The sequence below is a fragment of the Phoca vitulina genome, unplaced genomic scaffold (assembly GCF_004348235.1).
Source record: "Phoca vitulina isolate PV1807 unplaced genomic scaffold, GSC_HSeal_1.0 scaffold14, whole genome shotgun sequence".
Taxonomy (NCBI): domain Eukaryota; kingdom Metazoa; phylum Chordata; class Mammalia; order Carnivora; family Phocidae; genus Phoca; species Phoca vitulina.
The window spans coordinates 17,035,991-17,047,612 of NW_022589717.1; the positions used below are offsets into that span (position 1 = coordinate 17,035,991).

The following is an 11,622-nucleotide window of genomic DNA, read 5'->3' on the forward strand; positions in this document are numbered from 1 at the left end:
GTTGGCTTGTTTGTTTTGTTTTCCTCTCATCTTTCCAAAAGGAGGACGATGTTATCGATTAACAGGATCAATTAAAAAGAGCAAGAAATTAAGGGTTGTGATCATTCGAGAATTCTACCCTGAATATTTAATAGCCTGGAGTGGTTTTCCTAGCAGTAGAACCTTGTATCTACAACAACCAAAGCAACAACAACAAAGAGACTTCCCAAAGAAAGCAAGGTAGGGAAGAGAAGAGATTAGGTTGTTATGCCCTCACACCTTTCAACATTAGTGCTTCTACAGATGATCTTCTGGTATAGCTCTTGTTCAAACACCACGTGGATACTAGCATCATGGAGTAGTTGTCTGGTCAGTATTAGTCACTTAATACTGCTGCGATACAGAGAAGACAAAAGTCTGCATACCTATTAGGCATCTGGCAATGGATAACATCCTTTCCTGTTCTCTCAAGTAAACCTCACAACAAGCCCCCACATTCCAAGCTTATTTGCTCATCTGAGGAAGCCCTCGCCTTGCACCCAAGAAACACATTAGCCACTCCGAACGTGCTAATGAATACTGAAAGCCCCTTCCCCAATTCTTTCAATCTTTTTCTCTCCAGATAAGGGCAAACTAGCAGCATGCCCTTTCTTCCCTGCTTCTGATGGAAGAAGGTATCACTAAAGAGAGAGGTATCCTGGGGACCCAGGAAGAGAAGTGGATCAGAAGCCTTTGGAGTTAAGGTAGTTCTCAAAAAACCACCAGGATCTCCAATAGCAAATTCCTATCCCTTCCAAGTGTTACCTAACTCCAAGAGAAACACTAGTCCTCCTTGCTTGGATTGAGGTCAATTTGTAAAATGCTCCAAGTCAGCCAACAGCCTTCTGGGCCAGTTCCCACTAAACAGAGGTTGAACACCACTCAGACAACAGGAAAATTCACTTGAATGACTGTTCGGTGTTGATAATGCTGTCCCAGCTCATGTGTTGTAGATCGGTCCCCAGCGTGATTTTAAATATTTACAGAGGTTAGAGAAGGAAAAAAATATAACAGTCTCATACCTTTACTTTTTCACTTTGTTCTAGAGATCATTATCTATTGAACAGATAGCAAGTTAAAATTTCCCCCTCAAGTTACCTCTGAGCTTTTTTTCTTAACCTGATGAGAGCCAGGCCTGTATTCTGCGCAGTGCTGGTCCATCTCTGCCAAGGAAATTCCCTGTGGGTCAGGCACCCGGCTGCTGACTGCCTCAGGCTTACCCAGAGGAGATCTGAGAGTAGGGCCTGCGTGTGTGTGTGTGTGTGTGTGTGTGTGTGTGTGTGTGTTTCCCTCAGAACGAGAGACCCACAGGAGATCTGAGAGTAGGGCCTCTGTGTGTGTGTGTGGTGTGTGTGTGTGTGTGTGTAGTGTGTTTCCTTCAGAACAAGAGACCCTTACATGCATTGTTGGTTTTATGGAATAGAGCTGCTTAAAAAAGTAATATTAATAAAAGGCAAACTGATTCTCTCTAGTGCAAAAAACATGCCCTCACGATGATGCATTTACACTGGTTGTTAAAAACATACTTTCATTTTTGAGAGTAATTCTTTGTGAGAGCTCAATGATTAGTTGTGAGGGTCATAATTTTAGTGCGTGGCCCACAGGGAGGGGGTGGTGCCCGTGCACTTAGCATGCATTTTTCCTAAGTACAGAGCACGAGCCAGCCTTGTTAGAGACAGGCAGGATAAGATATTTGGGGGACTTAAAAATATTTTTAATATTTTGAGGAGCTTGGGGTAGTGGAACACTGATTTGTTTGTTTTCATTCTGGCTCCTTATTTCCAGACATTCTGATACTTCCTTTTTTTTTTTTTTTTTTTTTTTTGAGTAGCTTTCCTCAGCGTCTCCTATATTTTTCCAAGCCTTTCCATTTTTTCTTGCCTGCTTAACCACATATCTGGATTATTTCAAAGAACCTTCTCGGTGATCCCTTATCCTGCTCACCATTGCTGGCTCATCTTCCCAGAACAGAGCTCTGATCCTGTCATTCCCAGCTCTAAAAAGCCCCTGTGGCCTCCCATCGCTTTCAGTACACAGTCCACATTTTCAGCCTGTGACACGGCCTCTTCCCCTGTCTTACCCCCCACTTTTCTCCTAGGCCTCCTGTTCCGGCAGAGCCAAGTGATTAGTCTCTGAACATGCCTCCATAACGACAAGGTGCCCACCTCTGTGTTCACTCACTGAGGTGAGGTGAGGTGATTCAACTAGAATCAACTCCATACCACCTCTTCTGGGAAATCTTTCTCCATCTCCCTCCCCAAGCTGGAAGTAATTTTTACTTCCTCTCAACCACCATAATTCATCTGTTTGGATATGACAGACCTATTTAAAATTATAGTAGGGACCCCACTGTATTCATTTTTGTTATCTATGGGTAGACAAAGCAATAAATCTAGTAATAAACACCACTTCCTCCTGAACCAATGAGCCTGGAAGAGTTTTTAAAAAGCCACAGCAGGATCTCAGGTGGCTTTCTCGGGCCCTCTGAGGCCCAGGGCTTGCTGCCTTCCCGAAGGAGCACAGCCAGCAGGAGGAAACAGTTACTCCCTCCACTGTCCACCTCCCCTCGGGATTCATCCACTCAGAGCCTAGAACTTCACCCAGGCTACGGTTCCACCCTGACAGAGAACCAACATTTCAACTCTAGTCCTGCAAAGAGCAATTTCTTCCCCAGGGTAAATTGCTAAGGAGGAAGAAAAAGAGGAAAAAGGATGTCTGTTGGAGAGACTGTAAGCTAAATTCTCTTTCCCCAAATACGTTTTTCTGACAGTCACTGAACTGTCAGAATCAAACTCTAGAGCAATAAAGACTGGTACTGACACAGTACTTAACTGTTGCTTCCAAACTCAATTACCAAGTATTTCATATATTTGACGGACTCACTAAAAATTAAAAAAAAAAAAAGGAAAAATGTAGGGAGACAGTCTGGTATGGTGGAATGAGGTTCTGGAGGTCTAAGCCTGTCCCCTACCTCGCTGAGTGTCCCTGGATTCGTTCTTAACTCTTCCGTGCCTCAGTTCCCTCCCCTGTAAAATTAGGATAATATTAGGGCCCACCTCATAAGACTGACTGGATAATGTGTGTGTGAAACATTTAGCCCAGAGCCTGAACACAGTAAGGACTGAACAATTATAGCAGTGATCATAATAGTGAAGACAACTAAACTGCGGAGACCAGAGGCTCTGTTTATGGAGAGAGGTAGGTGATACTTCAACACCAAGATATTCAAAGTAGCCTTTTACCAGTCTCCCAAGGACATGTTAGATGATAAGCAAAGACTGTTACAGACAGCACTAAAAAGGCCAACAATGGCTAGAGAAAAGCCCACTGGTACAGTTCACTTCGTGTACACACGCAAGCTCTAGACACTGGGAGTTCGAGCCTTAGATGCTTTTAAAGACTCTAAAAGAGTCTGTGCTACTCTTGTTTACTGTCAGGTACAAGTGAGTGACCATGTGTCCTGGATTGCCCCCAGACACTGATGGCTTAAACTAGTTGTGCCAGCATGAGTATTAATAGTGACCCCTCTCACTCTCACGCATATTCTGATTTGGGACGATAATGTATATGGTTTGCCCTATATAACAGATTCTTCCTTGTTTGTATAAGGAACTATCCAGTGGACAACCTCAAAAACAACAGATATATTTCTAAAGCTGCTTGTTCACATTCTGCAAGGAACCCAGGGATCACGGACAACGGGGCCTTAGGCTTCTAAACAGCTTCAAAAAGGAATGTGGTTTTAACCTGAGGAGCACTGCTTGTGATCAAGGGTTTGCATTACATTTTTACAAATACATTTTTACAAATAAAAGTAAACTTTGAAGAATAAGAACAAGCCTTAACAATTTGAAAAGAGCACATTTTTCATTTATTTTTCATGACACGAAGGCACAAGTCAATAATTTAAATTAAACGAAGGCTTCCAATGGACCCTCTCAATCACTGTCTTTGGGGTCCCCAGAAGCCCCCAAATTTGCTTATTAGATAAATAGTGCTGTGAATTCACAACACTGTGAAATTAAAACCACCACCACCACCGACACTCCTTGAAGCTGGATAGAGAAATAAGTTTTAACAGTTACATCAGGATGGATATCTTCCAGAGAATTCAGAATTATTATTATACTTAATCTCACCGTAAGACCTCAAGATCACTAATTATGTTTTATAAAAATTGATTTCTTCTGCCAATGTAGCAATAACTATGTATCCTTATGCATTTGCACAGTGTTGCTACTTTATTTTGCTTTACCTTTTATAACCGCTTGTTTATACAAACTAGATAGAAACCAGCTTCAACCAAAAGCTTAACATTATTTACTTGGACACTTGGTTTAAAATATTCTGGAATAATACCACACAACATTTCAAAACATCACGACGTACTGTCTGGGGTGGAATCAAATAAGTAAACACGTTAAAGAGTATTTTCCAGTATTCACTGTTACAAAATCATAACGTCCCCTGATACAAACAACTAGATTGTATAACGTCCCCACCTCGCTCTTTAGAACTAGCAAAAAAAGAGGTGGAGAAACTCAGCAAAACAAAGTGGCGAGAAAAGTCGGGGGAGGGGCGCTAGAAGAGAAGGGGCGGAGAAACACGACACCGAGGCGGTGATATCACCCACAGCCAACGGCATGGAATTCAGAAAGTTAAGTGTCACCCAGCAATTTCGGTCAGGGCTTGCGGCGCGCCTGCACAGCGTGGCGGCGGCGGCACCCGAGCGCGGAAGCAGGAAGGGGGAGGGGCGGTTTGCCTGAGTTCGCTCGGGGGCAGCAGAGGGGAAGGCCACCGCCTCCGGGGCGGCGTGCGTTCAAGCCCCGGGTCGGGAGCGTGGTGCGTTGCCCTGCAATGATTTCATCTTTTCGGAAGAGCGGCCGCCCCGGCCGCGGCTGCCACGTGCCTGGGTCGGCCCCGTGCGCTGCGCCGGGGGACGGACCCGGACGCGGCCGCGGTCACCGCAGGTCGCTGCGGCGAGCGGAAGGAAAGGGCTGGCGGCCGGAGAGGGGCTCGGGTTGCCAAAACCGGGCGGGGGGATCGCTCCGCCGAGACTGCCGGTCTCGGGGGGGCTGTCCTCCTGCGCACCCCCACCTTCCATCCCCGAAAGCGGGGAGGCCAGAGTGCGGGGCAGGTTCGCAACTCCGAGGGCGGATGCAGGCTGTGGCCCGGCGGGCTGGAGCGGCCGGACCCTCCCGGGGGCCCCGGCCCGGCAGAATCCCGTTCCCGGCCTGCGCCCCGCCGCGCAGTGCGCGCTCCCGGCGGCGTGGCCGTGGCCGCCCGGCCCGTGCCCGAGCCGGGCAGCGGGCCACCCGCGTAGGGGACAGTGGCGGCCGCGGGGCCCGGCGCCGCGCGGGTCGCAGCCCGCCACTCCTTCCGCGTTCCAAGCCCTCGGCGCCTCCTCCCCCAGCCCCAGAGAAACGCTGTACCTTCCACCGCCTCCTCCACCATCTCGTCGTCGCTATCCATGGCGGCTGGGGACCGTGCCCAGCTCGGGGCCGCGCGGCTGCCTCCCGTCCGTCCGGGTGCTCCCGGTGGCTGAGCGAGCGCTGGGGCTGAACCCTGCGAGTTTGGAGGAGGAGGAGGAAGAGGAGGGGCAGTTGGGGCTGGTTCGCACTGCCTCCCCCTACAGCCCTTTCAATTCCTTGGTCTTAAGCTGCTGCGGCAGCAGCCGTCCCCCCGCTCCTCCCTTCGCCCTCTGGCCCCTCGTCTCCGAGGCTCCGGGGTGCCGCCGTGGCCGCCGCCGCCGCTGCAACTTTCTCCTGTAATACCCCCTCTTTGTTATCGAGCAGATGATCCGCTGACATCACCCAGCGCCGGTGCGCTCCCTCCCTCGCTGATTGACAGTTCCCTGTCCCTTCCCAGAAGTAAGGCTCCTTAAAACGAAAGGCGCTCCCGGTCCGCGCTGACTCTGCGCCCCAGCCAGCCAGCCCCCGGGCCCATCAGGGTTTATCTTTTGCTTCTGCTCGGCTCGGTGCGCTCCGAGCGCGCCACGCCGTCCTGTACACCCGGCTTCTCGTGGGGACTTGGGACCTCCGGGGTACCGCCCTCAGGGGGCTCAAAACTCCCGACCTCCTGCTGTGCCGGGGCAACTTGGAAGTCCGCCGTGCAGAGCCCTCCAGCCCCGCCTCGGGACAGCCTCCCAAGAGCAAGGGAAGCCAAGGCAGCGTTTCTGACGCTCCAGCACCTCAACTTCCTCTCGCCCTCGCCCCCACTTCACCCCGTTTGCCACCCGGAGCTGCACGAGTGCAGCACGCAGGGGAGCGCAGGTGTCCCTGCGTCGCCGCATCACATCCGCGAGCAGGTTTCCCGGACTCAAGGGGGTAACATCCAGCCCTGATTCCGCCGGACTGGGGCCCCCACCCCAGCGCGCCGAGTCCCCACCCTCCTCCGGACTGTCAGGCGGCTCGGGTGATTGAGAAATTCAGCAAATCCAAATGGCAGCGGGCTCGTTATCAGGCAGGAAACAAGCCGCACGGAAGGCCCGGCAGGTTCCTCCTCGTGGTTGCGGTAATGGAAAAGGAGCCACCGAGCGGAGCTAACGAGGAACGACCCTCCGTCTGGCGCGCCTCCTTCTCGCGCCTTCCGCCCTGTACGTGTGATACCCCAGTGCCTCCAAGTGCCAACCGCTCCATAGATTCGGGCTCTTCAAGTGGAGAAAATCACGGGGCACCCAGTTCCCGGCCCAGCCACTTAGAGTCATTATGGCATTGCCTCTTACAGGTGGCGGTAAAGGGCGGCTGTAAATAGCTGGTTAAATGGATGCAAATGTACACAATGTACCGTGGAATTACAGGGTGCTGCTCTGGGCATCTGCCAAGAACAGCTACTGCACGGGAGGAGGGGACAGGAGCGAGCGAAGAAAAGTTGTTCCATTTTGTTTTCTGAACAACGAGTGAGACTTTGGGGATTTCAGAGTACTTCCAGCACCCGGGCGACCACGCCTTGTTTTTGGCTTTGTGCTTAAGTGCAAAATATTTTTATCGAGTATTGTGAGTTTCTTCTTAAATTCAGTTTTCCCTTTGTGAAAAAAAGAACAATGTTAGGGACACTCGTTCCATACATTGCCAGGAATTTCAATTCCTTTTGACTATTTTAGAAACAGAGGGAAGGGCCCTGGACCAGGAGTTAGGACACTAGGGTTCTGGTGCTGCTGACCTGCAGAGGGGCCCTGGGAGCCCCCCCTCCCCTTGCCAGCCTGAATTCCTCCTGCAGGAGATAAGAGACTTAGGCTAGACGACTCTGAGATCCCCAGCTTAGGCTAAAGCACTCAGAGGTCCCTTGGCTTAGGGTAGACCACTCAGAGATCTCCTGGCTTAGGCTAGATCACTTTGAGTTCCTCTTGCTGAGGCTATACTGGTATAAGGTCCCTCCAGCTTAGTCTAGGCCGCCCAGCGGTCTGCCATCCTAGGCTTGACCACTCTGAGGTCCCACCCCGGCTGAAGCTAGATTACTCTGAGGTCTCCTGGCTTAGACTACACCTCTCTGAAGTCTTCTGGCTTAAGTTTAACCTCCTGAAAGTCCTCCAGTGCAGATACCTGGGCTTTAAAGCTACACAGAGGTGTTGCTGCAGTGGAAGATGAAAGAGCCACTCCGGGTTACATCATTTTCAAACATGAACCGTAGTAAGAGGAGTTTATTTCTGATTTTTTAAAAAAGCTATCAGGTACTGAACTTGGTCACTCACTGGTTTTGAGTTATATGATATTTGTTCTTATTTCCCCCTTTGCAAAAAAACCATAACATTTCCTCCCTTACGTATTATATGGATGCACAAAAACACACCAGATACTCATCTTCTCCAGTTTCCAGTTTACCAGGGGGCAAAAAAAAAAGATGCTGAAAGCTACAGGAAGCAAAAATAATTTGTTCCTTTACTCAAAGGGAGCTAAAGCAGGGGACAGGTGGCTTGGAAGAAATCGCCTCTCACAACACACAGGTGGAACCGCGGGTAATAAGTTTATGGTGAGCGAGTATGTGGGGGCGTGGGGAGGAATCATGTCCCAAGTGTCCTGCCCCTAACTTTAGGTTCAGAGGAGGATGTCCAACTCTCCCCTGGTGCTGTAAGGTCCCACCCCCCCCCCCCCCCACTGTCAAGTGCTCACTTTGCACCTGCTACTTTGAAAGCACCTGGAACCCTGCCCACGGCCCCTGTCACTGAAGCAGGCCTTCTCTGGACTGTAAGTGTGGGGGGGGGGGTGGGGAGCACCAGGGCCTCCCTGTCAGAACGGGCTGTAGGGAGTGAAAGTTCCCTGAGAACCTTCCTCAGATTTGCACACGAGGCAGGCAGCAGTGGTGGGGACACAGCCGCAGGCCCCCTCCCCCTACCATTCATCCTTGCTGGCTCTGGGCCCAAAGTTTAGGCAAAATTGTTTTTATGGTTCCCTTAAGATATATTTACATTTTTACAAATCATTCCGTGTACGTTTTCGATCGTCTTCTCTAGACTGATTCTTATTTGTAGCTCCAGAACCCAACACGGTGCCTGGTACAGAGTGAAGGTTAAGCCTTGTCCGTGCTGATTTTGCAGACAGGAATATTTTGTTTTATATAAACAGTGCTGAGTCTCCCAGACTGGATCCTCTTCCTGTGTTTTGGCAAAGTACTTTGTTTTAGCTCAAGTCTGAAGAGCGATTTTGAGTTGTTCTACTTTCCCACATCTACTGGCCCCAAATCTGCTTCCATCGCATTCTTTCCCACAGTTGCCTTCATTGAGAGCTCATGTCATAAACCCTCTTTGCACTTGGCTCCCCGCCATTCTCCTCTGTCGTACTCTGTCCCCACCAATGTGGTCACGGGCTAGAAAATCAATCAAGCTCTTAATCAGCATGTGCAGCGGTGGCAGCGTGGCCTGGCTCCTAACTCAGCAGATCCAAGAGCACAGCCGCAGCGAGCCCCACCAGGAGGAGGGGGCTGCACAGGACCTCGGACAGCCAGGGCGGGGGGGCGATGGCCTCCATGCTCACACCAAGATGTGACTTTTCTGAGCTGCTCGGTCTTGCTTCCTTGCACCCCAGGATATACACTTCTCTTCACACTCAGCTTGGGAAACGTAAGTCCCTCTGCGCAGCACTGCAGTGAGCAGTAACAATACTGAGTTATCTTCTTCATTTTACTGCCCCTGTCTTTCCCCCAGAGAAGGATGATACTTACTTACAAGACTCCTGGAACTCTTGCGATCAATATACTTTTAGAGGCATCTTGTATTTTATGCACCTTCCTACATTTAGGGGCGACAATTCTGTCAATTCATCTCTATGCACTAAATGAATTGTGAAAAACCTAGTGGTTGGGGAGCTCATGCAGGATTCACTGGTGCTGGCTAGTGACCCCGAGCTAGGGACTCTGGGATGACTGATCCCTCATCCTGCCCTGCTGGTAGGTCTGGAGGGGCTCCTGGCGGTCTTCTGAGCCTCCATGATCCTGGAAGGCAGGAACGCCTCAGGTGTCCTGGAGGAACTGTGGCTGATATCCTGGCTCTGCTTTATTTGCTTATACGGCCAACAGGGAGACAAGAGCAGAATGGGTGAAGGAACTCTTAAATAACCATCAAGTCTTAATTTGGCACTGCTCACCCCTTAACAAGATTTTTTCGCACCGAGTTCGCCAATTTGATTGAATTTTCACCCCATTTGCTTTATATCCTTCAAGAACTAGCCATGCAACTGGGCAGTTACGCTCTCTGGACCTTAGTTTTTCCATCTGTAAGTGGGCTCTAAAAATTCTTTTCCTGGGAAAAGTTAAATAGAGCATGAAGAGACCCAGGGACATGCATAGAAAAGGGAGAGGGGAAGCAGCCAGGGCAACTCTCACAGACTGAATATTCAAGACCCAAGTCATCTCAACTTAACGGCACCGAGATCTGGGGGTGAGAGAGAGACCTTTATCTTAGTCTAGGAAGAGAGACCTGGGCCTTTCAGGAGAATCAAGGTGCTTGGATCCTGAATTACTGAGTCACTAATCAAGTGGCTGTGTTAGTGACAACTGCAGAAGCTCTGGAGGGAGGGGCAGGGAGAGGAGCAGCAAGGAGAAGGGTGTGGGGGAGGAGATGTGCATGAAAGGGAAGCATTTACAGCATGTGGTGCACAGCAAAGAGCAACCAGGAACATCAAGGGCACCAAATAAAGGTCCGGGGAGCAAAGGAAGAGATGGCGAAAAATTCATCCTGCTGGAAATAGACATGACTGCAGTCATGAAGAGGACTCCCGAATTCCGGGTGACCTGATTTGATTACGGCAACAGGAAGTGCAGGAGAGGGCAGAATAACCTGACCTGAGGAAGTGAATTGAATAATAGAGAAGACATCATAGTTGCTATGGTATTAAAATACCTCGCATCACATTAAGCTTCTTTTTTTTCTCTTTTGCTTGATTCTTGTTCTTGCAACATGTTAATGTCATTGCAGTATATCCAGTAAACTAAATTTAGATCTTTTGAGACATGGGGGAAGGGAAGAGGCAGCCCAGATCTCCCTATTTGGATGCACTCTGGGCAAATATTCTTCCTCCCCAGTGTGCCTGGTTCTTTTGGTCCTTTCGTGGTGGGATATGAAAATCCTTGTCGGGCTTGGGTCTGGTGAAGCTGCCGAGTGACGTAATTTGAAAAAAAAAAAAAGAAAGAAAGAAAAGTGGGAAACAATTTTCAAAGAGGCACCTGCTTTAGAAATTACTTCAGAAAAATCAGTAGGATGCCGAAATTTGAAAAACACAACTACCATCAAAACCAAATGTATTTTCCTAGGTATTATTTGATTTTATTGCTTTAAAAATTATTTTACTTGGCTATAATTAAGACTTTTAGGTCCTGCCATCATTCATATGCAAATGCTACCATGGCCAGGGGTGGGTATGTTGTGTACTCTATTGACAGTACTGTATACTGAGTGAATAAAAGGGTATTTCCAGCTGACTTATTTACCACAAATGACACCACATTCATCGAGGCCCTGATCTTGCCCTTCCTTAAGTGGATTCACATTAATCAGACCTCAGAGACTGATGTATATACCCAAATGATGACCAACAGACCAGAAAATTCACGTTGTCATGGCAAGCACAGTCTTCCTTTGTAGATAAATATACTTGAGAAGACAAATTCCATCCAAATGTTTGCTTAGTTAGCCTAAAGTTAGAATAAATGAGATTAGTTGTGTGGTCCCCAAGAGAAATACTCCTGAAATTATGAGCTGCCCACCCGCCCCACTCATCCCTGCTTAGATGGCCCTGCCAGCCTCTGAGACTTTGGGCTTCTTTTCTGCATGCTTTAGCCTCTTCAAACCGGTTTCTCCACACAGCATCCTATACAGCCAACTAGGCAGATTTACACTTTTAAAGTCATAATCACATTCTATTTCTACCTTCCCGATATCACAGTCAAGTCACTTTGATGGGGATTTGGGGTATCGCCAAATTCCTCAGTCACAAATTTAGTCACTGTCTTGGTTTACTCCCTCTGAATTCTAGTCAAATCCCTTGTGTATGCCGATTTTGCCCATCTAACTTTCTGAGGTCTTAGAGAAGGAGCATATTTTTGCTACATAGGTCACCAACAGCAGCCTAACCTTCCTTAGGTTACCGTGCACTTTGGATAAAGAGATCAGGC

The 11,622-nt window shown here is 48.9% G+C and overlaps 1 protein-coding gene across 3 annotated transcripts in view; it reads right to left on the minus strand.

Moving 5' to 3' along the window:
* Nucleotides 1-6,813, minus strand: part of SETD7 (SET domain containing 7, histone lysine methyltransferase) — a 42,154-nt gene extending 35,341 nt beyond the window's left edge. The window contains exons 1-2 of one of the 3 annotated variants that reach the window (XM_032412876.1): nucleotides 6,406-6,813; nucleotides 5,451-5,583 (exon numbers count right to left, since the gene is read on the minus strand). In XM_032412876.1, coding sequence (XP_032268767.1) covers nucleotides 5,451-5,490 — 40 coding nt within the window. In that variant the 5' untranslated portion in view covers nucleotides 5,491-5,583; nucleotides 6,406-6,813. Of the gene's footprint in view, nucleotides 1-5,450; nucleotides 6,368-6,405 lie in introns of those variants that run through there. The other 2 variants (XM_032412877.1, XM_032412875.1) reach the window with 2 other exon arrangements.
* Nucleotides 6,814-11,622: the final 4,809 nt, after the last annotated feature.